Raw genomic sequence first — 25,022 nt, 5'->3', positions numbered from 1 at the left:
CTCACTGGAAGCAATCTTTTTTACAATACTTTTGTTGGTACCACAGTACTGAGGAACAATTAAAAGGTTACTCTTTCATGGTTATTGCACAATCATACAGGATATGGATGAGGAGTTCAAGACTGTGTGTCATACCACAAAGACAACGTAACACTGGAGTTCATAAAATTTTAAATACAATATTTTACTATGTAAATATATGCTTATGTAGAAGCATATTGATAGGAAAAACAGCAACAGTTATTCTTGAAATATGGGCGGCGTGGGATTTCATGCTGTATCCAGAGCAGCAGGTTTTCATTACTTTTTAAGACTTTTATCGATACTGATTGCTGCCTCTATTCTGCCAGCAGATTCTTATTGCAGGTTTACATCATTCCCAAATGGTTTAGGCATTTCAGCAACAACTAGTCTCTTTAAAATGCTGCCTACAGATAATTCACAGTAGTCTGAATGGAATATGAACAAGACTTCTGCGATCCCCTGATTCCTTCTTCAACTTTCTGCTTAATGTCCAGGATTTTGCTTTTGATTCAACTGGAGTGAAAGCATGTGGAATGCCTCAAGCACGAACCTTTCCATTTTCTAACCTGTCGAAATGAGTCACATTAAACACCGTGTGAAACAAAAAACAACAACAACCAAAATCCATTTCTCTGTCAGGTGGAGTAAGTTAAACTGTTTTGAGAGTGTCTCTTTTCACCCAGTGCGCCAAAGTAAACATTTTTTTGGGCTGCGCTGTCAGGACTTTGAGACATTTATCTCGATGCTTTGGTTTCACAGGTCTGGCCTTGTCTGAGGACCTCAGGGGCTGGGATTCATCTATCTATCCAGCCATCATTAATTACCTTAATTAGCTAGATGATGGTCTGGTTAACAGAAAACAAGATTTATTGTCCAAGTTTTCTATTTAATTCAATGAACTCAAAATTCAATGAAATCAAAAAAGGGCCTAAGCATTCTAACTGTGGCACTCTCCCTGTGTTTCAGCAGCCCCTGTGGAACTGCACTGCTCATCGTATTCTTTACAGCAGATGAAAAAAAATAAAAGTAAAAAAACACACCATGCAGACCAAATCATCATTTGACCATCTGAGTGTTTTACATTTCTGTTTAGCCACTAGCGTCAATCTTTTCGTGCAGCCACTTTTCGAGACAAAAATCAGACTAGATGCTAAAATTTTTTTAAATGAAGACCTGCTTAAATAAGATATGAATTCCAAGATCTAAATATGTCCTTCTGCATCATAAATTACAGCTCCAATCTGTGCCCTGTCCCCTAATAATTTATCATTTTAAGATAATGAAAGGGTATATAATTAGTTTGTGCAAGTTCTACTAAGAAAATAGTTTTCAGATATGCAATGTGAGATTGTCACTGAAAAAACAGTCTATAAAACAAATAATTTTGTTTCTATAATTGATAAATCTCCATTTTTGGTTTATCTGTGGAATAAGGTGTGTTCTATACTATATATTTACCTTTTTCTGCGGGATTAAATTAAAAAAAGTTTCCTCCACCATATTTGTATCAGATCCATGTGTTTCTATTTGAAAGTGACTTTTGTGTTAAAGAATTTGAGAGTGAGACTGAGCAGGCAGAAGTGATTGCATACCACAGTGGGCTGAAGAAAAATGGATCTTAAACTGCCCAAGCTGAACCCAGACAAAAAATACCACACAGAGAGCACACTCCTTTAACACACCATCGCAAATCAAAAGTTAAAGGTAGAGTAATGAAAAACCCTACAACACATACTGTAGCACTTTAGCCTCTCTTGGAATTCATAACACAGTCATGTTTTCTTATTTTTCTTAGACAACATTGCACTGTGCAGAAGCACTATAAATCGTACCCAACATCAGGTAATAAATAACTACACATGGTTCAAATAAAAATAGCAGAAATACCATAAGTGCAGAGCTATGTTTCCTGTAGACATAATCTATAGTTCAAATTAAAGTGAAACTTTGTAGTTGTCCTTCATCAAAATATTGTCAACGTTTTATATGTTCACTTCACATGAGAAATGGGCATCAGACGTAGATGAATACATATAGACCTAAGATGGAAAAAAAAGTTCACTAAGCTCACAGTCTTTCACACTGATATTATTCCACGCTATAAACATATACTCCTAATAATCCCCATCTATAAATTGGCTTCATCACTCTGTTCTCCTCTTCACTGAGAGCTGATGTGTGGTGAGCGTTCTGGCGCACTATGGCTGCTGTCGCATCATCCAGGTGGATGCTGCACATTGGTGGTGGTGGAGGGGAGTCCCCATTACCTGTAAAGCGCTTTTAGTGGAGTGTTTAGAAATTAGTAATATATACAGTATACACACATACAGTATTATATATTGTATTTTCTCTATATATAGAATTACTTCAAACAACGGAATAGATTGAATCTAATTTACTTTCACCTAACCCTACCGATGCACGACAGTGATTAAAAAGTTTTCATTTAATTGAATGTCCTAGCATTTTCTCAGAGCATTTATTAAATCTTGGTTACAAAATAAATTCACTGACAGCTTAGAAAAAATAAACAAATTTTGAATTAGGCACAAAATCATGAACTTTGTGAAAGTACTGTACAGTACGTTACCACGTATTGCGACATGAAGCGGCCCTTCCTGCTCACTAGTCACTGCAATGATGCAATGTAATGCGATGTACAAGTGAATAAGTACAAGTTATTGCAGAGTTAACAAGTTGTATTGGACAGCAAAACCATCTCCAAATCAATAGCAATAATTCTATTGGATTAAAACAATATTCACGAGCCTGCTTCTTTGCAGTGTAATAGGGCCGCTTCTATTCACTGGACGTTTTCTTGCCTTGTTATGATTAGCAGAACATGGCGCTGCGCAGACCTGGAAATTTAGTCTATTTTATTATGTAAATTGGAGGTTTTACGTTACTGTGTACGTTTTATTTTGGTTGTGTTTTGAAATGCACTCATCAGTGCCGATTCTTTCTAACCCCATAATATAAAAATATCCTTGCTGTTCCCCTTTAAAGAAAATCTACATTTGTGACTGTTCTCCAATCAACCTTTTCATACTTAAACGCAAATATAATGCTTGTAACAGCATAATCACCAGAACACTCAGGATTTGTAGCAGATAAACCTGAGTTTTAAAGTGTAGAATGTATAACCTAGATCATGCACTGTGGCTTAAATAACTAATCTACCTGAGTTCTGGAATTTATTATTCTCACTACACGGTTAAGAAAATGGGCTGGATATTGGAAATGGATAATATAAATGGATATTTTACCCTTCCACCACCCAGATTCTGACATTTGTACGGTTTGAAATTAAAATAATTTAAAAGCATTACAAAATTGGTTTGTACAAAGCATTGGGTTCCAGCCTAAACAAAGACTAAAAGATTAGAGGCTGTTATTTAAAAAAAGATTCAATTCACTTACAGATGTTTTCTCTGCTGGGTAAGAAAAATATTCTCTTAGGTCTCCAAAGTCTACTTTCCCATATAAATCTGTATGGTTTTATATTTCCAAAGTGGAAAAGGCTCAAAAGGCTCCATGCATCTCCCAAGCACAGTCTGTAGGAATGAGCCAATCATACACTCCTGTTTTGTGTCAATTTCAAGTATTGCAGCAGAAACAAGGCTGAATTTGAAGTCCTAACTTGAGATTCAAACTGGAATAGACTCTTTTACCTCCACAAAGAAAATAAGGCTTATTTTTACATTTGCTACCAGTTCTATTTAAAACACTTTCAGCTGATTCTAAACAATTTTAGTTTATTTTATGAAGCCAGGTTGCATACGTACTGTATGTTTCGGTTCACATTCTACAGGGGGCTTTTAATTTTGAGTGCAGGGAATAAAGGGAACCTGAAGGCAATAATAAATTTAGTTTTAAAGTATGTCTTCGCTTTTTATATCCATTTAGATACCACAACATTTTAGGTTTCTGTATTCTGTGGCATTTTACATATTCAGTGGCCTGATCCAAAATATAGTGTTAGCACAGGGCTCTGGATATATTCCACAACTCAATTACTTTTTAAAGTGATTTTGAGAAATCAATGGTTTGGCAATGACAGTCTCTTCTTCTTTACATCTCTCCTCAGTTCACTTGGTTCTTGTTTATCTAATCTCTCTGAGTCCTTATGACTGTGTTTAGGCTCCACGAAGTACCAGCAGCTCTGCTAGGATGTCTTTGGCATCTGGCAATATACTGTAGCTCAGTGGACCTTCAACAGGGAACATTGCTGTTGTCAAATCAAATGTAACTGTTCAGAGCAAACAGGCAAATGCAGTTCACAGCAGGCCTTTAAAAAAGGTAATGAAGACAGGTTTTCATTTAAATCAGATATTAAAAGCAAAATTAAGAAATGGCTCTCAAAGGCCAGTAAACAACAAGCAATAGATTTGGGATAACAATCCAGATTTTTTCTTAATCTTCATCCAAGGCCACTGGCAGTGTGATTCAGACAAATTGAGTTTTGTAACCTCTTGTAACAACTGCTTTCTTTTTGGATTTGTGTTCTGAAAGTCTGTGAAGCCTAAGAAAGGAATGTAAAATTTACTAACCAAACTCCTAATCTTTCTGATGTGAAGCCAATTTTTTTTTTAAAACTGTTGGAAGTCACGGCATCCATTCAAAATAAATATCAAAATATGAATAATATGTGGAAATTAAACTGATCGGTCAGTTTTGACACATGGTGGGACTCTCCTACCCCACCATCAGGAGTTTATCTGTTTATTTTAAAAAATGTGTTGCACAATCTTACATCATATTCACAATTTAGACTTGCTCAGGATAGGTGGATTGGTCAAATATTAAAGCATTTTGTAAAATATAACTACAGGCATTTTGTAGTCCCATGAATAATTATGGAGGAAAAGCAGCCAATGGAAATTATGGTACACAACTGAATAAACTGATTTATCACATTATATGTCTGCCAAGTAAATATCTGTCCTTCTGATCAAATAAAACAAAAGCTTAGAACTCTAAAATGAATTATTACCATGATAGGGATATTATGGAACACAAACAGGAACCCTTATGGGTTCAGCAAAAGAAAACAAATAGCTTTGCCCGTGACCTCTGATCTTTCCCAAACATCACACAGAAAACTTCTAACAGTGTTCAGAAAGGATCAGAATTATTGTGGAACATATAAGAAAACATATGCACTCCATCAAAAAAAAAAGTCCTGAACCCTCTTAAAATTGAAATGCAAAACTATCTTATAGCTCCTTAGAGACTGTACCTAGAGTCATTGTTATTCCAGAATTGTATAAGCTCTTCCAAAGAAAGTCCTCATCCACAAAGGCAATAGGTCAGCTTGGCCAGCAATGAACTCTGCTTGCTGCTTTAAACCTGATGTTTTCTGACTTTCAAAGTACCTACAGTACACACAGTTTGCCGCACCTGAAGTGCAATGAAGTAGAGCACATTTTTGCAGAACAGTGAAAAGAGCTCGTTGTGGTAATCTTGTGACAACACGCCTGTTGGGACAGTCCCACAGTGTAGGCTGAGTCACAGGAATGCACAGGTAGAGTTGTGAGGTTATTTACCAGGTTTTGGATTGTTTCCCAGTCTGAACTGCAGTGACTTACATTGCTTGCATTAGTCTGTGCATTGTCCAGTGAGCACAGACTTTTATTGGCAATCTGCTGGCAATTGCCAGCAGCCATTATCACCCTGCAACTCACAACTGGAAACCCACTGAAGCTCACCAGCTGTGAGCCTGGCCAATACCTGGGTGGGAGACTCCTGGGAAGGCGAAGGTAGCTGCTGGAAGAGGTGTTAGTGGAGCCAGCTGGGGGTGCTCACCCTGTGGTCTGTGTGAGTCCTAATGCCCCAGTATAGTGACAGGGACACTATACTGTAAAAAGGCAGCGTCCCTCGCATGGGACGTAAAACTGAGGTCCCGATTCTCTGTGGTTATTAAAAATCCCAGGGTGTTTCTCAAGAGTAGGGGTGTAACCCTGGCAGCCTGGCCAAATTATTAATTGGCCTTTATCAATGATGGCCTCCTAATAATCCCCATTTCTGAACTGGCTTCATCACTCTGTTCTCCTCCCCACTGATAGCAGGTATATGGCAAGTGTACTGGAGCACTATGGCTGCTGTCACGTCATCCAGGTGGGGCTGCACATTGGTGGTGGTGGAGGGGAGTCCTCATTACCTGTAAAGCGCTTTGAGTGGAGTGTCCAGAAAAGTGCTATAGAAGTGTAAGCAATTATTATTATTATCATCATCATCATCATCTTTGACTTGAATGCACTTGACTGAAGAAGAACAGTCTAAGCATGGCTCAGAAACCTTCATGTGAGGAGGAGCTCTTGAGAGATGTGAGAGGAGTAACAGAGGGGTAACAGTGAGAGTGGGTTCATCACAATAAAAAGTAGACACTTCAGGGATGTTACATATTTTGTTGACAATTAGTAGTTATGATTTTTCCAAAACAACTCTAAGCTTCATTTGCACACAGAGAATTCATTACTACCTTTAAATACCAGCCCTTAAGCTTAAGAATCTTTTCTTAATTTACTTTGTTTGCAGAGACACTAGTACTTGACTGCAAGTCATACTTGTACTATGATTCATCATTTTTTTTATAGAAATGACATTCCACCACCACTATATTAATGATATTCCTAACAAATAGCTTTTAGAAAGTCAAATGGCTGGGTTTAAGCAAGAGTTGTATTAAATCAAACCTGATATTTCATCTTTTAGAGTAAAATGAAAACAGTTTACTTTGATTTATTGCACTCTTGAGCCAAACTATTTCCCACTGTATTGCTTTCTTAAGTCACATTTAACTACTAGGAAAATGATTTCAACCACCAACACTAATTATAACAAAGACTAAACACTTCCTTCTGCCAGCATAACAGCATTTCAATACAAGAACAAAATATATAGCAGGGGTGAATTGTTTGATTTAAGCCTTTTCCACATATAAAAACATGCTCTCTTTGGGACATTTCAGCTGCACTTTAGTATTCTGCTGTTTGTGAAAAAAGAATAATTGTAGAGAGCAAAAAAAGTATGGGCTTGGATATGAAAAAACATAAAATGCCAGCAGGAAGACCTAGCATTAGCTACTATATGCCTTAGAACACTATTATTTCAATTTCTGTTATGTGACAACGTGCAATTACAAACTTCACTTTTAAGAGGCCTGTCAGCACTTCACATATTTCATTTTCCTTTAACTGACAGTGTATTTTAAGAAACAAATATGTGGTAGCATTCCTTCTTCAAACGTTACCGTGTTGCAATTACAAACCAATACTTCTCCTGTGCAAACAAATTTTCTGCAGGTAAAGCAAGCTTTCCGACAAATTTGGCTTGATAAATCAAGCAGGTAGGTTAATTGGCTTCTGGGAACATTGACCCTAGTTCTGAGTGTGTGTGTCTGTCTGTGTGCATCTATGCCTTTGAGTGTCTAGCATGTCTGTGTCTGTGTGTCCATTGTATATCCCGATTTGAACCCTTTGCTTGCCTGGATAGGCTCTGGCTCCCCCTTAACCTTGAACTGGAAGAAGGGGTTAGAAAATGGATGTATGGTTCCCTGGTGATCTATAAAAAAAAGGTAACAGGTAACAGGAACATTTAAAACATTATGCATCATTACTGGCAAGAAGTCTTTCCACAATTCCTGGAACTAAAGAATTAATTATTTGAACAGAGGAAAAAAAAGAAATATTTTAAGATATTAATTTGCATAAAGTTTTGAATATAAAGATCTAGGTGTGAATGTAGATTTAGTAAAACAGGCTAGAGATTGCCTGATGAGATCTGGAAACGTTAAGGCTTTAACAACTAAAACCCTCAGTTTGCCGGCTGTTCAAATTCCTTAAGTGGACAAAATAAAAATGACTTTACCCCCACTTACTGATTAAACCCATGTACTGCACTTCAGTAATATTTTCACAAAGACTAGCTGCACATTTTAATTGCAATACTGCACCACCTTATGGCTGAAAAGAAACTACTTTGCTAGAATGCAAAGCAGAGACTAATAACTAGGAACTTTCTCTGTTCTGGGTTCTTTCAAGATGAGACTTGGATCAACTGGTTCCAAACCAAAGCGAGCTAGGTGGACTGAACAGCTCTCTATCTTTAATAAAATGACTTTTGAATGAAAATTATACAGCAACTGCATAAGAACATAAAAGGATAAAGACTCCAATATTCAATAAAACAAGACAGGATAGGTGCCTGTATTGTCAGTTTTATTGATGTTCCAACTTTTGTACTTTTAGCACTACAGAAAGGAATAACAATTTCCATGAATAAATGAAGAAAGCAGGAAGAATATTACTGTTTAAACAGAGTTCACATTTTTAACTAAGTAGACAGGTGACAGTACTTATGAAGCCTACTGTTGATAAGTTATGGATATTCTAAAACGTTAATGGAAACTACAAACCAAAAACAGTTTTTAAACAGCCATGCAAGTGTTTCATATTGATTGAGGTGGACAAAATTCCCATTGTCATCCAGGTGGGCAATTTCAACAAACAGGTACAACTAGCTGAGCTTTCTCATCTTCCTTTAACCCACAGTAGTCATAAAACAGTAAATGAAAAGTCTTTTAACTATGTAAAACAAGACCTCTCACCTGAATGGTCAACAAGATGAAAATATACTGGTAAGTGAGAATGTAAATGCCCTATTTATACACAGATTTCAGTTATACTGATGCTACCTATGAAAAGCAAGACATCAGTACTATTAAGCAGCTTTCTTAATAAATACAAGCAAAAACATAATAAAATAGAGATGTGAAGAGAAAAATAAAGCAAGCACATGCAGACAGCTTCTTTAACACTGTGTTGACTATATATGCGTGGCTATTCATGCTCTTAACAGTGTTTTGTTTATCACAAGCTGTAAACAACTGTGTTTTTGGTCACTTGAAACTGAGGAGCCAGGATGTGAAAGCTACAGCTTCCAGAGTTGTGTTTTGGCCAAATGGCCTGCCATGAGGGTGTTGGCAAACACAACTGTCTGCAGGGAGAAGGATTTTAATCCCAGTAAAAATAAATGTGAAAGGGAATAATTCACCTGCCCTGTGAATAAAGTGCTGCAAGAATCTATTTTAATAAGTTAGGACCAACAAGCATTTTTTCAAATATTTAATTCCCCTAAAGGTCTTTTAAAGAGAACATTTTAAATATTGCCAAAAACACAGAAGCACAAAGTAAGTTCGTATACCTCTTCCTCACGTCAGAAAGTGCTGTAACAATCACTCTAGTATTCAAAAATCAGTTAACTAAGATTGAAAATTGAAAGACCCATCACTAAAATACTCACCGCTGAGCTGGAGACCATCTCTTAAAAAACTGTAATACGATTATGCTGAAATTTGGTAAGAAAATGTTTCAAAGTAAAAGCATACTTGCTCTAGCCGTGTGTTACCACATCTTGGCCACTGTGAAAAAGTACCTACAGTACCTACTCCAGAGAAGTGGTTTGATTCTTCAGAATCAACAAAACCACAAAGAGCCTGCGTTTACTGTATTTATACAAGATTAGTATGACTTTAAGCCTAAACATTCTTTCAAGGATTTTTTTACCTAAAAAAAGAAAAATGTTTTGTAGGTTTTAGTTGGTTTCATTAGTTGTAGTAAGTTTCATTTGCAAGTAGAATCTTTTTAGGAATATTCCTCATGGGCACAGATGTTCATGGTCACCTTAAGTGTTAACATTATTGCTAGCGACAATTAAAAAAGAATTTCAACAATTTATTATTTAGCTTAATAGTTGTCCATATTATACTAATGAATTACTTTGTAATGCTTCCTACCTATTCTCTTTTAATGTTTCAGAGAGTTGCTTTTGCTATTGAAAGTTGCCATTTGAAAGAAAATCTAAAAATGCACTAAACGCCTACATTAAAGCAAACTATTTAGACGTCCGTGAATTTAAAAGAATTGCAACCTAAACAGACGCGCACTAGTCAGCACCCAATGCCTCAACAAACCTGACAAAAAAACATTCTCCGGGTGCCAGACAAGTCTTTTCAAACATGGGTCAACAGGTTATCAGTGCAAAGGCATGCGGACTGGTATATAATGAATTGTTAACAGCTCTTTCTGACTGGATGTTGACAGCTTTACTTGTTAAGCGTCCGTTACGCTCTCGGACTGAGCACACTTGAGTCACAGCGCCTTCTGATGGGGGCACGGAGGGCTACAGCTAAGCCTGTAGCTCTCCCGCCGATCAGCGCTCACAGCGCGACCTCCGGCGGGCTCACTTCAGCAGCGGCCCCAGGCTCAGCTCCACGTGGTGGGTGAGCCAGATGGGCTCGGTCCCCTGCTCTGCGTCTTCGGTGGGGCGGATGGGGGCAGCCAGGTTGCGGAAGTCGTGCCGGATCTTGAACGACACCGTTACTTCCCCCTCCTCACGCTGTGGCGTCACCTTGATGAAAAAGCCAATCTTGTTGGACTTCCTGAAGGCGACCACACTGTGGGGGGGGGGGGATAACCAAAGACAACGGTGAGTGAGCACCTCTCTACTGCAACAGCATAATACACACTGGGGGTCTTGCAGACGTGTTCATCTCCTCAATCTGAGCTGCCCCAGCTTGTAATGATCAACTGCTGAACTTCTGGCCACTGCCTGAATAAAAGCTTTACGAAACTTTCAGAAAAAAGATTCTTCTTTCCAAATGGCCTACTGAAAAATGCATCCTCTCTCTATACTGCTAACGTTATGTTAAAGGCAATTATTTAATCTGTTTATACAAAGATGTGTAAAATACTAGCGCAAGCAAGTTATGCGGTACACAGTTTGCAGGGATGAAATACTGATAGGAATGTAATACTGGGAACATGTCTGCTCTTACTCTGGATCGTCCTGGAAGTCCTGAGGCTCTGCCAGTTCATCATACTCTGCCGCAGCATCCTTGCCAGCCAGAACCAGCTCCTTAGAAGGAACTACAACCTGCAGGATCGAAATATGGAGGGTGAAGACTGCTGAAAGAGGTCAGCACCGAGAGACACCAGCTGTGAAAACTGTTTCAAATAACCTTTTAGGGTTTAGTAATCAAGACTACTGTGCTCTAATAGGAATCTTCTAAACATCCAGAAATTAAAAATGTAATAAAGTCAGTGATACGGATATTTTGACAACTATCTGTGAGAGTGTTTTTTTTTATTTATTTTGTCATTCAAGATACTACTACTGCAGCTTTTAACTTAAATATTACAAAAACTATCACTAACAGTGCTGATAGTCTGAAGACACTGAGTGGAAAAGAACTTTTCATCATTTTCAATCACTTGACAGCTCTATTCACTTTCTGATCGTACTGACCCTTTTTCCCCCACACATATCTATTCTGTTCACATTTTAAAGTTAGAAGGATTATGGCTGTACATTCGAGTCACATACCTTAGCTGTGCTGTTTAAATCATCCTGGTCTCCCTCCTCACACGGAAGCAGGGCGACATGTGTAACATTCTCTACAGGGTTCGTCAACGTCAGAAGCACCTGGCTTTCCTGTGCAAACATAATGGGTGGTTTAGATGTTGAGTACAATTTAATCTGAACTACCATTTCTAACTGGCATGACTAACAATTGGCCCTTTATCAATAAATCACCTACTTACTGATGAATTGGGTGATTGCAGCCCATCTTGAGAGCAAACAGCTCAAAGACAGGACTGACAACAAAGGATCACTGCATGGGGCACCAGTCTATCACAGGCCACAGGCAGTGACCATTTAGAATAGCCAAATTCAGAAGTAGCCTCCATATGTTTTTATTATGAATTAGCAGAAATACCTTTAGAAAACAGTAAAATAAACCATAATATAAAATAAGAGAATAATAAACACAGTATAAAATGCACTTGCCTTCATGTATCGCAGGTTTGGAATGGACATGATTCTCACCTCAGGGATGTAATTCCTTAGGGAAAGAAAGTGTTGTTGTTCATAAGCCAAGAATAACATAATTAATATTACTACATTTGGATAAAGACAAAGAACATTAATGTGAGCAAACAAAATACTTACAATGCCACCAGTTGGATTTTAAACTTTATTGAAGTGGGATTGAATTCTGGTTTGCTTAAATTGTGCTCACATTTCTGAAATACAAGCAGGAATACAATGACTTAGCCACCAACAGCTGAACATGGACAATTGTGTTACATATTATTCTACTGCTTTGATGTCATGGTATTGCCTACAGAATTTGCTACAGAACTACTAAGCATGTATTATATATATAAACACACACACAATTTTTTTTCCTGATCTGACTGTACACTAGTGCATAGTCAATAAAACCTTTGGATTTGTGCAATACAGGGAACGTGTCTCAGTAATGTGTTTTCTTCACTTTACAAGGCAAAGCACACTAAATTTTAAAAGCATATGACAAAGAATCAGACTGTCACAATGCCTAAATATTTACCCTGCAGCGCAGAGAGCGCTTGATCAGTAGGTGCTTGTGTCTTGGGTAAAGCTGAGAGGCTCCTGCAGGCTGGAAGTCAGGCTGCAGAAGACGCTGACGCAGCGTAGTCACTAGGGGAAAAAAAGAGCACTTTAAAGTTTTAACTCGCAGGCTTTGCTTGTTCAAGAGTTTGAATTCTCAACAGTCAAAGTTTTACAAGAAGGTAAATCAATACCAAAGGTATTGATCAATATTGACTTTTCACGACAATTCCTTTCCAAACGAGATAGAGAGCCAAGAATCAAATACAGAATATTAGTTAAGAGACAGAAAGAAAGGTCTCTTGTAGTACCTGGTTCTTCTTCTCACTTAGGGGAAAGAATTCTAGGAATGTAAACGTGTCTGAAGCAACCATTCTGTCATCAACAACTGACTGATACTCTTACCTTCTGGCAGGTTGACAGGACGTGTGTAGCAGTCTTCAGACAGGGGCTCTACTTCATCCAAGGCCTGAGCAGGTTCGATCTTTATCTCCTTCTGATCCTCACCTTCCTTCAAACTACAAGTCGTGAAGACACTGCTGACTTTTGCTGACACCATAAGCAAACCAGGTTCCCTACTACTTACTCTGAAACTAAAAGACCAACAAGAAAGCTTCTATTCCCCTAGAGCTTATTAATCACAACAAATCAGCTCAGTTTAAAAATATATATACAAACGAACACAGTGAATTCGGTCATCAAAATGTTAGAAAGCAGAAACTAGAAATAATGTTAATCTACGTACAGGGCAGTGTCCTGTAGCTCAAAATACAGTGGCACAACAGTGTAATGCTTCATTCATGACAAAGCAACTTAATGTGATATTATTACTACCCAAATGATAAAAGATGATAACACAGAAGCTGTTAGGAACAGCTGGGCACTTATTTCCAGAGAAAGAAATTCAAACCCATGGCAGACTGTACTCACGAAAGTCCTGCAAGACTAGTAATAGGGGCTCCAGATCTCTGACGCTGAAGCCTTGTACCCAGGCCATATTTTTCCTTGAAAAAAATTACAGTATATTGGTTTTTTATAATGAACCACAGCTAACAGTAATGCTGTACATTTGTTAGATTAAAAAAATACTAAATTCCACTAATCCACTAATAAAACCAAAGCCTGTGCCTAACAAATCATTAACTTGTAACTCCTTAGTTCACATAGCGGATGTTCTATTCAATCAATATAAAGCCACACTTTCCTTTGCCACCAGGCCTTTACATAAAAGGAAATGTTTCAACATTACTGAAGAATCTAAAATGTGTTTGCAATTACAGACAAGGCTGAAAGACCCTGTGTTGAAGGAATTTAAATAAGCAAAAAAGAAAACATAGTAAGAAACACCCTTAACCAAGCTATGCCTAGTGTTTCTGTGTTTTTTTTCCCATCATGTGATGATCCTGCTAATTATGCAACAAGGTCTGAACTGGTTTTAACAGCACAATCCCTGAGTGTTTTATCTCATCATTCTCTCAAGCAGGGTTAGCCAGTGAGGCTAATCACCCATCTGAGAGCCCATTTAACTTGAATTTTTGCCTTGTAATTTACCAATTGATATCATATGGCTGTGTGTTTATTTTCACCTGTTTTTGAAAGAACAGCAACAAAAAAGAGGTGTACATAATGTACCAAAATCACAACTATTATATTTAAAATAGCTGTTAAGGATGATGCCCGAGGGGCAAATTTGCTAAATAGGCATCAACCTGTTATTGCAAATCAACTAACTGCAGTTTAAAGGAAAGTACATATATTTTTAAATAAACACCAAACACACAGAACATTAGCTCTGCCTTATTTAAGGAATTGAGTTTGTGAAAAGGAACTCACCACCACATGAATAGTGTGTTGCTGGGGATAAAAACCAAAATAGCAGCGTGCATTAGCAAAGAAAAGAGAGACAATAAGGTGAAACAGAATTCATTAATCAAACTCTCGATTAGCAGGCGACGTGAGCTAAGTGAGCAACAGCCACAGAGCAGCACAGGCTCAAGAAACAAAGAGACCAGTAAAAAAGAATGTCAGTGCTAATTGATCAGTAAAACAAGCAATTTCTATATGGTTTCAGGTCAAATTCTGAGAACGTCCAAGATTCTCAAAAAGCAAGTTCAAGACAAAAAAACAGTGTGAAGACAAGCAGGCAGTGCACTGTCAGGGTTGGTGGAGTGTATCAAGAAAACAGCACATTGAGGGTACAAGACATCTGTAGTTAGGAAGTGTTGGCTTCCCTGTAAAACAGTACATGTTCTCCTGTTATTAACATGGTAGAAGTATTCCCTTATCTGCAATATGTCACAACTACTTCACCATCCATCCATTTTCTAACCAATTTGTCCAATTCAAGCTTAGGGGAGAGCAGATAGCCCCCCAGGTCTGGAACTGACTGTGTCACCATGCCACCCCAGGTGCTATACCTAAAACAACCTTCCTTCTGTGAAAACTGCTTACCGAAAAGGCCAGAGGCATGTAGGGGCGACGTCGGGCCATTTTCTTCCTGTCTCTCTCCACCTTCTCCCTCTGAGCCAGCTGCTGGTAATATTCTATCAGCTTGTTAATCTGCACAACACAAATGAACTCCCATGAAAGATGTTAACACAGTGTGCCTCCTCTGCAACATCAAAGTCAAAACTGACAGGCAGCCGACTGTCAAAAAACACACTGCCAACTTCAACTTCAACTTCCCATTTGAAATTATTCAGTCATTCTGCTTATTGCTTACCCGCTGGGTGTGGGGATTCTCAGGCTCTTGCCAGCCACCGCTGGCTGCAAAAAGGGAGAGAAAAGAGATTAGCTTATTTCTCCGCAGTTTGAATTGGCTGATTATGCAACAGCAGTCAAAGCTGAAGTGAAACACATTGCGCTCCTGTATGTAAAAGCTCTGAAAGACTATTCATGGAGCATGGACCTAGATGTAGAAACTATGATGTTTTTATAGGCATTACAGTATGCTCTGGAGGTGTAAACTTGCCAGCAACGATACCACCCTCACAACTGGCAGCCCACTGAAGTTAAGCAGGTGTGAGCCTGGCCAGTACGTTGATGGGAGACCTCCTAGGAAAAACTAAGGTTACTGTTGGAAGAGGTAAAAGTGGGGCCAGCAGGGGGCGCTCACCCTGCCTGCGGTCTGTGTGGGTCCTAATACCCCAGTATAGTGACGAGGACACTATACTGTAAAAAAGGTGGATGAGACGTAAAACTGTGGTCCTGACTCTCTGTGGTTATTAAAAATTCCAGGGCATTTCCAGAAAAAAGTAGGAGTGTTACCCCCAGCATATTGGCCAAATCTCCCATTGGCCTTTAACAATCATGGCCTCATAATAATCCCCATCTATGAACTGGCTTCATCACTCTGCTCTCCTCCCCACTGTGTGGTGAGCGTTCTGGAGCACCCTGCTGACCATCGCATCATCCAGGGAGAGCGCCAGAACGCTGCAATTTCCCTCACGGGATCAATAAAGTATCTATCTCCTGGGAAACCTAAGGTAGCTGCTGGAAGAGGTGTAAGTGGGGCCAGCAGTGTGAGGAATTATTATCATTAAACTCCTGCTTTCATCACACACCTACGGACTTGTCGGCCATCCCGACGTCCCGCGAGGTCCAGCGGCAGAACCCGCAGGCCAGGTAGTAGGCCTTCTTCAGGGCCGTCTTGGCGGGGTCATCAGGCAGCGGCGCCGGGATGTTGGTGGCCCGGGTGGACAGGGTGTGCATGCAGCACGGGCAGTCGAAGCAGTTGGCGCACCTGCGGGAGAGCCGATCCGACGGTCAACACCCCGCTGGCGCTCTGCCTCCTCGTGGGAGCAACCGCTGTTTCAGCCTCCGAGGGACGAAGCTGCTTCCAGCCGGGCTGGCGGCTCCGTGCCATCAAGACATTTAGCCCTTGGCCAGAAGCCATATCACCCTGCAACTCACAACTGGCAGCCCACTGAAGCTCAGCAGGTGTGAGCCTGGCCAGTACCTGAATGGGAGAGCTCCTGGGAAAGCTAAGGTTGCTGCTGGAAGAGGTGTAAGTGGGGCCAGCAGGGGGCGCTCACCTGTGGTCTGTGTGGGTACTAATATCCCAGTATAGGAACGGGACACTATCCGGTAAAAAGGCACGGTCCTTCGGATGAGACGTAATACCGAGGTCCTGACTCCCTGCGGTTATTAAAAATTCCAGGTCGTTTCTCGAAAAGAATAGGAGTGTTACCCTGGTGTCCCGGCCAAGTTTCCCCCGGTCATTTACCAATCACGGCCTCCTAATAATCCCCATCTATGCACTCGCTTCATCACCCCTTAGCTGGTGCGTGAGGGGCGTACTGGTGCGCTATGGAGGCTATTGCACCATCTAGGTGGATGGTGGTGGTGGAAGGGAGTGCCCATTTCCTGTAAAGCAACTTGAGAGGAGTGTCCAGAAAAGCGCTATAGAAGTGTAAGGAATTATTATTAACACTGTGTGGACTGACGTGGAGATGGGCCTTTCTGTGTTGGTTTTTTTTTAAAAAAAAACAAAGACTGACGCGCCCTCGCTAACATGAAAGCTCCTTTCTCACCTGTTCTTTTTCAGCTTGGCTTCAGCTGATGGCATGTTTTCCAAACAGCTGGGGCAGTAATGGGAATCCACCTGGAAACAAAGGGTTTAAGGGTTTATTTAGACCAATCTGATGCTATCGAGATTCACTCATACAATCGTACATCAAGAAATATTAGGTGTGCAGACAAGCACAGCGCAAAGATGTTGGTAATATTAATCCAACTTGAGGTGCTCTGACAATATGATAAACACATCGATTTCACCTTCAGAAAGAAACGCGTTCGCACGTTTCATTTATTTAAAAATGGTCTCTAGGGTCTATTTCGCATTTGTCAGAACATTAAGCGCGACAACACACATGTATTCCAACTTCACAAATATATACCATTAAAATGTGCCATCCATTTTAAAGGTCAAATCAGTTTGCCTGACTTATGGTGATTACGTGGCTGAATGAGACAGCAGTTTTAATTTTGGGAACAATCACGAACACCCTTATAATAATGACTGGTGTTATCCAGTTGTAAAATATCTCAGCCACGTTGTACGTATTCGAGTCACTGGTGTGAGATTTCGACGCCGACCGCATCATCCATTACCGGTCAAAGTTACAATGAAGTAATTTCGCTAGGTAAATATGAAGAGCAACCAAGATGGGAAACTACGGATTTCCATCTCCATAATTGAAAACAAATGCCACACATGATCATTTAAAACGAGTAAATGAGTTACAAAACAGATTACTAACAGTAGCTGTACACATTCAGAGCTAGGGTGTGGTACATAAAACTGTACTAAAAAAACACTACGTTTTGGGAAACGCGAATATTTCAGAAAATGCTTTTGTAATGGAAAACTAATATCTCAATCTTCTGTTACAATCTGAGGTTATGGTTCGTATTATTTCAATATTTTCTTTGTTGGCGTCTGAAAACACATTCGGGAAGAAAATAACCATTTTGACAGGCGGTTGGCTACACCAATAAGATTTGCGGAAGAGTTGACTGATTTTAGCTTCAACCAATGAAAACAGCCAGTTTGACCCAGATGCGACTGTGAGCCAATCGTAAACAATATCCACAACAGCATCCACACTGCTACTCCAGACAGCCAATTAAAAACCGGAGTGTTTGACACACGTTACAGCTGACCAATCACACTACAAAGTATGGCACACCGGCGCATCCCACAGCTTGATTAAGGCGGGTGCAAGCTCAAACAGGCCCGCCCCATACCGACAGAAATGGCTGTCTTACATTGTTAATAATAACAGTTTACACCCCTTAGATATTAGTTTCAGTTACCTCATGAGAGACACACTCTAGGGAGCGCAACTCACTGCAGTACCGACAGAAATACAACTGTGACAGGGGCGCACGAATCTTCTTTTCGCCGCAGACGAGGTACAGCACACGATCCGGCTGCAGCAGAGTCGCCATCTCTAAAACGGTCCACCCAGCTCATTCGTCACATGATATGAGAGGCTTCGGGATACAACAAGAGCTTCGTCATGTGACATAGTGTCATGGCGTCTTTGGGTGTTTATGGGTAATGTAGTTCACACAATCGGGAGAGACTAGAAGGCATTCCTCACGGTCATCATATTTATCATGCGTATCATTTAATGTTACTCAGTCTGCACATACTAATACCATAAGTTACAGTATTTTAAAATCCAATGGTGCGTTAAAGTTAGCTCATCTATAAAGCGTAATTGTTCATTTTCAAAACGAGACAACAGAATGTGACTTGAACCTCGGTGATTGACGCTTACGCACACTAAAACTTCCCCTCTGTGCAGCTGTGGAAACATCTGTTTCAAGACATCGTTTCAACCAATCAATCAGCATTTCCTTATGTACGAACAAGCGTCATCTTGTGGACTGTAGTAGTATCTTAGTCAGCACGTCAGGAGAAAGACACGCACGAAACTAATTTCCACTAGGCAGCAACGACGATATCCTTTTATTCCAAAAAGTAATTATTATATCGAGAAAAATGTACAGCGTTTAACCACAGTAGGGCTGTCCGATGCGCTAGGAAGTTTCCGATACTTTTTTAAAGACTTTCCTTGAAGATCTGGGTCTCTGGTGTGTCAAGGTCAGAGTGAACAGCTTTCTTGATAAGGTGAGGATTTTATTATCGCTTTCAACATTTTAAACATTTTAAAAAGATAAAGGAGTGGAAATATCAGTCAGCACCCTTTTTACGTTTTACTGTTGTTTTGTGTTGTTCGAGCCTTACCGTAGTTTGGTCTTTTTTAGTCTAATAGCACATTTTAAAATTTTAGTGTTGCCTTTAGTGCGTACATTTTGATAAATGTGTGGAATTACTTGATCATCGTTGAACTATTGTAATTCCTGTTGATCTCATCGTCTTTACGCGTCTAGTGATTTACTTGTATATTACAATAGTCCGCCTGTGAGACTTTTTATACGATTTTCACGATTATTGGATTACAAATATGACGCATTAATCAAAAGAGCTGAATTATTTCTTCTTAAAAATAGACAAAATACGAATTTCAGATATAAAAGGCAATAAAAAATAGATATAAAGGGATTTTTCAAAGTAAAAAACAGTTTTCTGCAAATGTCATTGTGCTTCTGATATGATGTTTTTTTTCTCATCAATATATCAATATATTCCAATGCCATAAAAATGTAAAATGTCCATATTTTAATTTTTCTAGGAGCTAGGTTCTCAGACCTTTAATTGAAAAACATGGACACTAGCTGGGAACCTTTAAAATGTAGTATGAATTCAACATTCCGGATGTTGCTGCATTCAGATGGATGCTGCACATTGGTGGTGGTGGAGGGGAGTCCCTATTACCTGTAAAGCGCCTTGAGTGGAGTGTCCAGAAAAGCGCTATATAAGTGTAAGCAATTATTATTATTATTATTATTCCAAAAGAGCAATAAATTTGTTACCCAGTGAAATCTGCTTGAGTACATTTGAGTACTCTTTCTCCACATGTATGTACTTCCTATCACAGAAAGTACTTTCCATCACAGATAACAAATAAAATCACTGACCCAACATTACACAAAAGATCTGTTTGCCAAACAAAGGTATCTGCTGAGAGTTAAACAGTAGATGTGTATTTTAGCCTCTACACCTCTTTTAGTTGTGAAATAAGCCCCACCCCTCGTCACCACCCTGTGTCGCAATAAGGTTCTATCTCTGAGGATACAAAAGTTACCCAATTTGAAAAGATATCGGTACAAAGTTTAAAAGTCTGATTAAAAATCTGTGCTCAAACTGACATCAGCAGACTGATGTCATAGGTGTCTTAAATCTCATTCCCGAGCTAGGACTGATGTACAGTAACACTAAGATCAATGGGAAGAGTTAATCATTCACTGCCTTAATAGTTCATCTTTAGTTGGATGTGGGGGTCTAGGGAGAGCTACAAGTTATGTACTTCAGATCTGAAACATATTTCTTTTTTTTTTTTGCAAGGTGAATTATTTTTTGGTTTTATGTTACTGCCAATTATTTGTTTGAAGTAGCTCCAAGTTATCTGTTTCAAAGAATAACTTGCTCCTGTCTTCCAGTTAGTAGTCTAGAACCCTAACGTTGCTCCACACTCCCATCCAGATTTTGAGTTTCACTAATAATGTTTTAAATTTTTAATGATCCAATTACAAATCTGTCTTATTCTTTTTGATTTTTTTTTAAAGGGCTGGAAGCCAGTGTCCGTCAATACCATGGAAAGCCCACTAATGGAAAACCCCGTGCAACCACAACACATTCTGGACCTCTGGGCCATTGTCATGGTTATTCTGGCCACGATTGTGGTTATGACTTCCCTGTTACTGTGTCCGGCAGTGTCCGTCATAATCTACAGGATTCGGACTAACCCAAGCAGAAATGAGAATGAATGACTCCGGCATGAATGAACAGTCCTTCTTCCGCAGAACGATGCCAAAACGTTCCACCTGCTGTTTGTTCACAGAACACGTGAGTCTGATGCAAGTGTGCAAGGGCCTTGAAAGGGATCTTCTAGACTGCCGCAAGAATTTTGAACACCATATAAGAGGATCGTAGTCATTCGAAAAAAAGGCATCCTTTCTTCCTGCAATAAGATACAGTAGGACGTACACACTGGTGGTTTACCTCTAGGTTTTGTTTCTACTCACAACTACATGATTAATCCTACATGATTGCCTCAGGAAGATGAACTTAAGTGCCTGGTAATAAGATTTTGTCTGGTGAATGCTGAGACCTCATTGCTTCAATTGAATTGTGCTGGGATAGAAGAGTTTATTCTAAAGGGGTTCTCACTCAAGGGACAGTGCGTGGTATGAAGAAGAAGTTGTTTTTAGCATATGAATGGGATACATTTCCATCCCAAACCAAAGAACACTTTGTTTCTGTCCGACCTGAGAGATGATGTTGTACTGGTTATGTTATGCTATTTTTGTAAAGTTACGGTACAAACAGTATTACAAATGCTTATAAAGCAGAACATTTGCTATCAAAAAGCAGTCTTTACAGTACAGTTACAGTACAAACAGCATTAAAAATGCTTATAATGCAGGACATTTGCTTTAAAACTGCAGTCTTTACAGTCTTTTATATTTTATCATTAGATGTACAGGCCATGGATAAAATTATATTAAACTGACAATGTAAACTATTAAATATGATCGATTCTGTGGAAGATTTCACAAAAAGAAGAGTACACAAGAACAAAAAAGGGTTGCCAGTGCACTGTATTCCAGCCAGCTGCAGGAGGCAGGGTACTATAAAGGGTACTGACTGAAGTGAGCAATTAATGGCCACTATGGCTTCATGCTGTTTACATAAGAAACATGTTTTCCCCACTGTCTCTGTTGTTTTGCCAGTTTTCTGTTCTGTGGGCAAATGCACAGTACCCTTGTCCTCTTAATTCACAATCTGCCAGTCAGTTGTGCTCAAGGTCAAAGATATCTAATAAATAAAACTTTTGAATTGATTTGTTGGTGAGCTGTCAGGCTTCAAATTGAACATAATAAAACTGGTAACCAAAAAAAAACTCTTATTAAATGAAATGTGACTTGTATTAAACGGTAGTCTTAGTTTCTACCCCTACTATAGTTTCAGACACTGTAAGAAAAGCAAAACCTTACAGTGCAAAATCAAATGTGTAACTCTTGTGCTTTTTACTTGTGTAGTTACACACATACTGTACGTTTGTTCCTGCTTTTGGCATTTTCGAAAACACAGTGCTGTGTGACAGGGTCTTTTTCCTCCAGAGTCTCTCTCACAGGAAGCCTCTGCACTCTGTTTATACCATACATACAGTACTGCTAATAAGCTCTGTAAACAGGAAGCAAGTGTGTACAGTATCTTACACAATACAGTAAACATCTTCCTCAAACCCTGTCTCTGTCAATCACAGATACTTCTGATGTGAAAATAATGGTATTTTGCCTCTTTATAAATGCACACACTCACTAGATGCAGTTTTTTGTGTACCATACAGTTGTGTCAAAGAAAAAACACATACTGTTTATTCTGTTAACTTTAACATGAAGGGTAAAAGACACCTCAGTAGAGATTTCTGTAAGAGCATAACACCTTTTCTGAAGATTGTCTTACCCATTATTGTAATAGCAGGAATGGAGAATAAGGGGTTTTAGTATTGACCTACAGTAGGTATAGTTAGGAAATGATACAGCTCTTTGCAGTTTTGACTTCTCCCCAAACAGCCTACAGTAAATCCTGATTGCACAACCAGATGACACAAATTTACTTGTCTGCCTCAAGGGTTCATGTCAGGTGCTTTCATTTCAGGACTTAATGCTGGTGCCCGCTACAATAAATAAATATCAGCCTACCCTTTCTCAACAAGCTGTAGTCATTAATTAGTCAATTTTCTGTATTATCGATTAAATTGGGCTCATTTGTTGTCAAAATAAATGGACAAGGACAGATAGCTGATAGATAAACGTATTTGCATAAATTCACCATGCTGCAGCTTGTTATAGCACGTCATTCAAATGCAAGATTGTGCAAGGGACGTGTGATACATTCATTCTTTTCTTCTGTTTTGTGTATATGTGTAAGCACTGTGAATGAAAATCCAGAACAAAAGAAAGTGTTAAAAGAATGGTTTATCTTTTTCAAAAGTAGGATGCAATATACTGTATTCTTCCTGAACAGGATTTTTTTCTCTCTTTTTTCTTACTTTCAGTCTTCCATTGTACAGGCTGGGAAACACGGTCTCTGTGGAAAGTACAGTAGATCAGCTTACAAATTGCAGCTTAAGACATTTTTTTTTAATTAAACTTAACTTAACTGTGTGTTAAATCCTTCATTTGTCTGGTTACAGACTCCAGGTAAGTAACATGGAAGTGTATTCAGTCCAATAAAATAAAAATGAAAATGCATTAATAATAACTGTCAGCTCACAACATATCTGGGGGGTGTCACACACATTTGCTTCATTTGATTACAGCTGAGCTTAATTACTTAATCAAAGCTTCAACTGAACTAACAGTTGGTCGATCAGACTTTTCTCTGTTCAGATTTTTATTTATTTTATTTCCGAAATGCTGTAGTTAAAAGGCAACCTCAAACATGTTTAAGAGCCAAAAATCAAACAGTTCAAATTAATCCTGTCATTAAGTCAATTAAGGGTTCAATTGTGTAATGGAGTGCTTGGTTGAAACAAGACCAGCAGGCGTGTTTTGCTCCTGGAAAAGAACAAGGAAATCCTGCATTAGGTTTTAACTCAATGCTCATATCATTTCTTATAGTGAACAGAGAGGGGTTTTTATTTCCGGATCCTGGATATGGACACTAAGAATGTACTTCTCTGAAAAACAGATTACACAGTTCCAGACAAGATGAGGCAAGGTTGGTCTTTGTACGAAAACCTGTAGTGTCGGCGCTAGACCTGAATTACTGCCTGATCTTTTTTTTTTCGGTCAGTTCATGGAAATTCCTGCTGTCGAATTAAAAGTCACAGGTTTACAAAGACACTATTTTTGGACAGTGGTGTTAAAACCTGAGGTCTCAACTCGCCTACATTCCACAGGATACTCAGATTTAGCCGCTATGTGATAAGAATGAAAACAGACGAGGACTTTTTTAAAGATAGAACTCAGAAGAAAAACAAAACAGAGAAAAACTGCTATAAAACCACATGGTTTATAGGTTCCAAAGTATTCTCAACAATAGTAATTGTACTGTATCCCTCCATTGATTACCAAACAGTTTCCTACTACAGGTAAGGGGTGTGACAACTTTGAGCCTGTGGTGGAAGTACAGTGCACAAGGCGCACAGATACAGGAACCATTTAGAAAAGACCTACCCATTAACCTAGCCAATTTGGGAAGAATACAATTCTTGTAAATGTGCCTTTTTATTTCACAGCTTTGCTCTGTCATTTGGTCAAGTAGTGCAAAACCTACAAGTCTATTGTTTTAAAGAAACTGTAGATTTTTTAGCATCTCAATGCCACTCAACAGAAGATGACATTTGAAGAACAACACTGCTACATAACCCTGGGCCTGAAACTTTTTTGAAATTTTGAGTTCAAGCTTAAAAACACTGTGATGTACTATATAAAAATGAAAAAAAAATACTTAAAAGATCAGCCAAATGTATTGCATTCACAGCAAAACCACTGTACTTCATGCTTTGTTTAAATGACATCACTAGCTATCTCACAATCTTCTTCTTTTATCTGCTTTCTGGAATAGTCTAGCTGTCTCTGGCTTGGTTTTGCTCTTCATTTTCACTTTGAATCATGAGAGAAACCATTTACGACACGGGGGTTTTGTAAGCCGACACATTTTAGACATTCTCTCTCTCAAAATCATGAATGCCTTTAACTGTCCTTCTCCACTGTAATTCTACAATGTAAAAAAAGTTGCTTTTGATAGTTTAATGGATTTACAGTGTTTTTCATGTGATTTTCAGGTTTTCATAAGCATAATGCTTAAATGATCTCTGTTGAAAAAATAATTGGATCTTTCCTGCAAAAAAACAGTAGTGTAGCTAAGAGGTTTCAGCTGATATCTTCGCATCTAACTTCTACTCAGTGAATGCAGA

The 25,022-nt window shown here is 38.9% G+C and overlaps 1 protein-coding gene and 1 long non-coding RNA gene across 3 annotated transcripts; one reads left to right on the top strand and one right to left on the bottom strand.

Annotated features, from left to right (window-relative positions):
• Positions 1-8,222: 8,222 nt before the first annotated feature.
• dctn4 (dynactin 4) lies at positions 8,223-18,450 on the bottom strand. 2 transcript variants are annotated; one of them, XM_088931517.1, is made up of 14 exons: positions 18,277-18,450; positions 16,992-17,062; positions 16,023-16,201; positions 15,182-15,225; positions 14,911-15,018; positions 14,293-14,313; positions 13,390-13,463; positions 12,865-12,977; positions 12,440-12,549; positions 12,037-12,110; positions 11,875-11,929; positions 11,410-11,517; positions 10,862-10,959; positions 8,223-10,480 (listed from the first exon to the last, which is right to left on the bottom strand). In XM_088931517.1, the coding sequence occupies exons 1-14, from the start codon at positions 18,409-18,411 to the stop codon at positions 10,267-10,269; spliced, it is 1,404 nt and encodes a 467-aa protein (XP_088787643.1). In that variant the 5' UTR covers positions 18,412-18,450; the 3' UTR covers positions 8,223-10,266. The 2 variants fall into 2 exon arrangements, with proteins under 2 accessions (XP_088787643.1, XP_088787644.1); XM_088931518.1 differs by lacking the exon at positions 14,293-14,313 and having other exon boundaries at positions 18,277-18,449.
• A 384-nt stretch (positions 18,451-18,834) lies between these two features.
• LOC148821305 (uncharacterized) lies at positions 18,835-23,350 on the top strand. The gene is made up of 3 exons (XR_016094137.1): positions 18,835-19,099; positions 19,665-19,853; positions 20,659-23,350. It is a non-coding gene; the product is annotated as an uncharacterized LOC148821305 (long non-coding RNA).
• Positions 23,351-25,022: the final 1,672 nt, after the last annotated feature.

The sequence above is a fragment of the Atractosteus spatula genome, chromosome 14 (genome assembly GCF_055471065.1).
Source record: "Atractosteus spatula isolate fAtrSpa1 chromosome 14, fAtrSpa1.hap1, whole genome shotgun sequence".
NCBI lineage: Eukaryota > Metazoa > Chordata > Actinopteri > Semionotiformes > Lepisosteidae > Atractosteus > Atractosteus spatula.
Note: the sequence above shows the minus strand (reverse complement) of the source record. Positions and strands in the feature narration are given on the sequence as shown.

Excerpts from the sequence above, each read along its gene's own strand:
- dctn4 (XM_088931517.1), bottom strand. The coding sequence starts at position 18,411 with ATGGCGACTCTGCTGCAGCCGGATCGTGTGCTGTACCTCGTCTGCGGC. Across the intron at positions 17,063-18,276 it reads TAGAGTGTGTCTCTCATGAG|GTGGATTCCCATTACTGCCC; the intron begins GTAACTGAAACT and ends CTTTGTTTCCAG. Across the intron at positions 10,960-11,409 it reads ATTTAAACAGCACAGCTAAG|GTTGTAGTTCCTTCTAAGGA; the intron begins GTATGTGACTCG and ends TCGATCCTGCAG.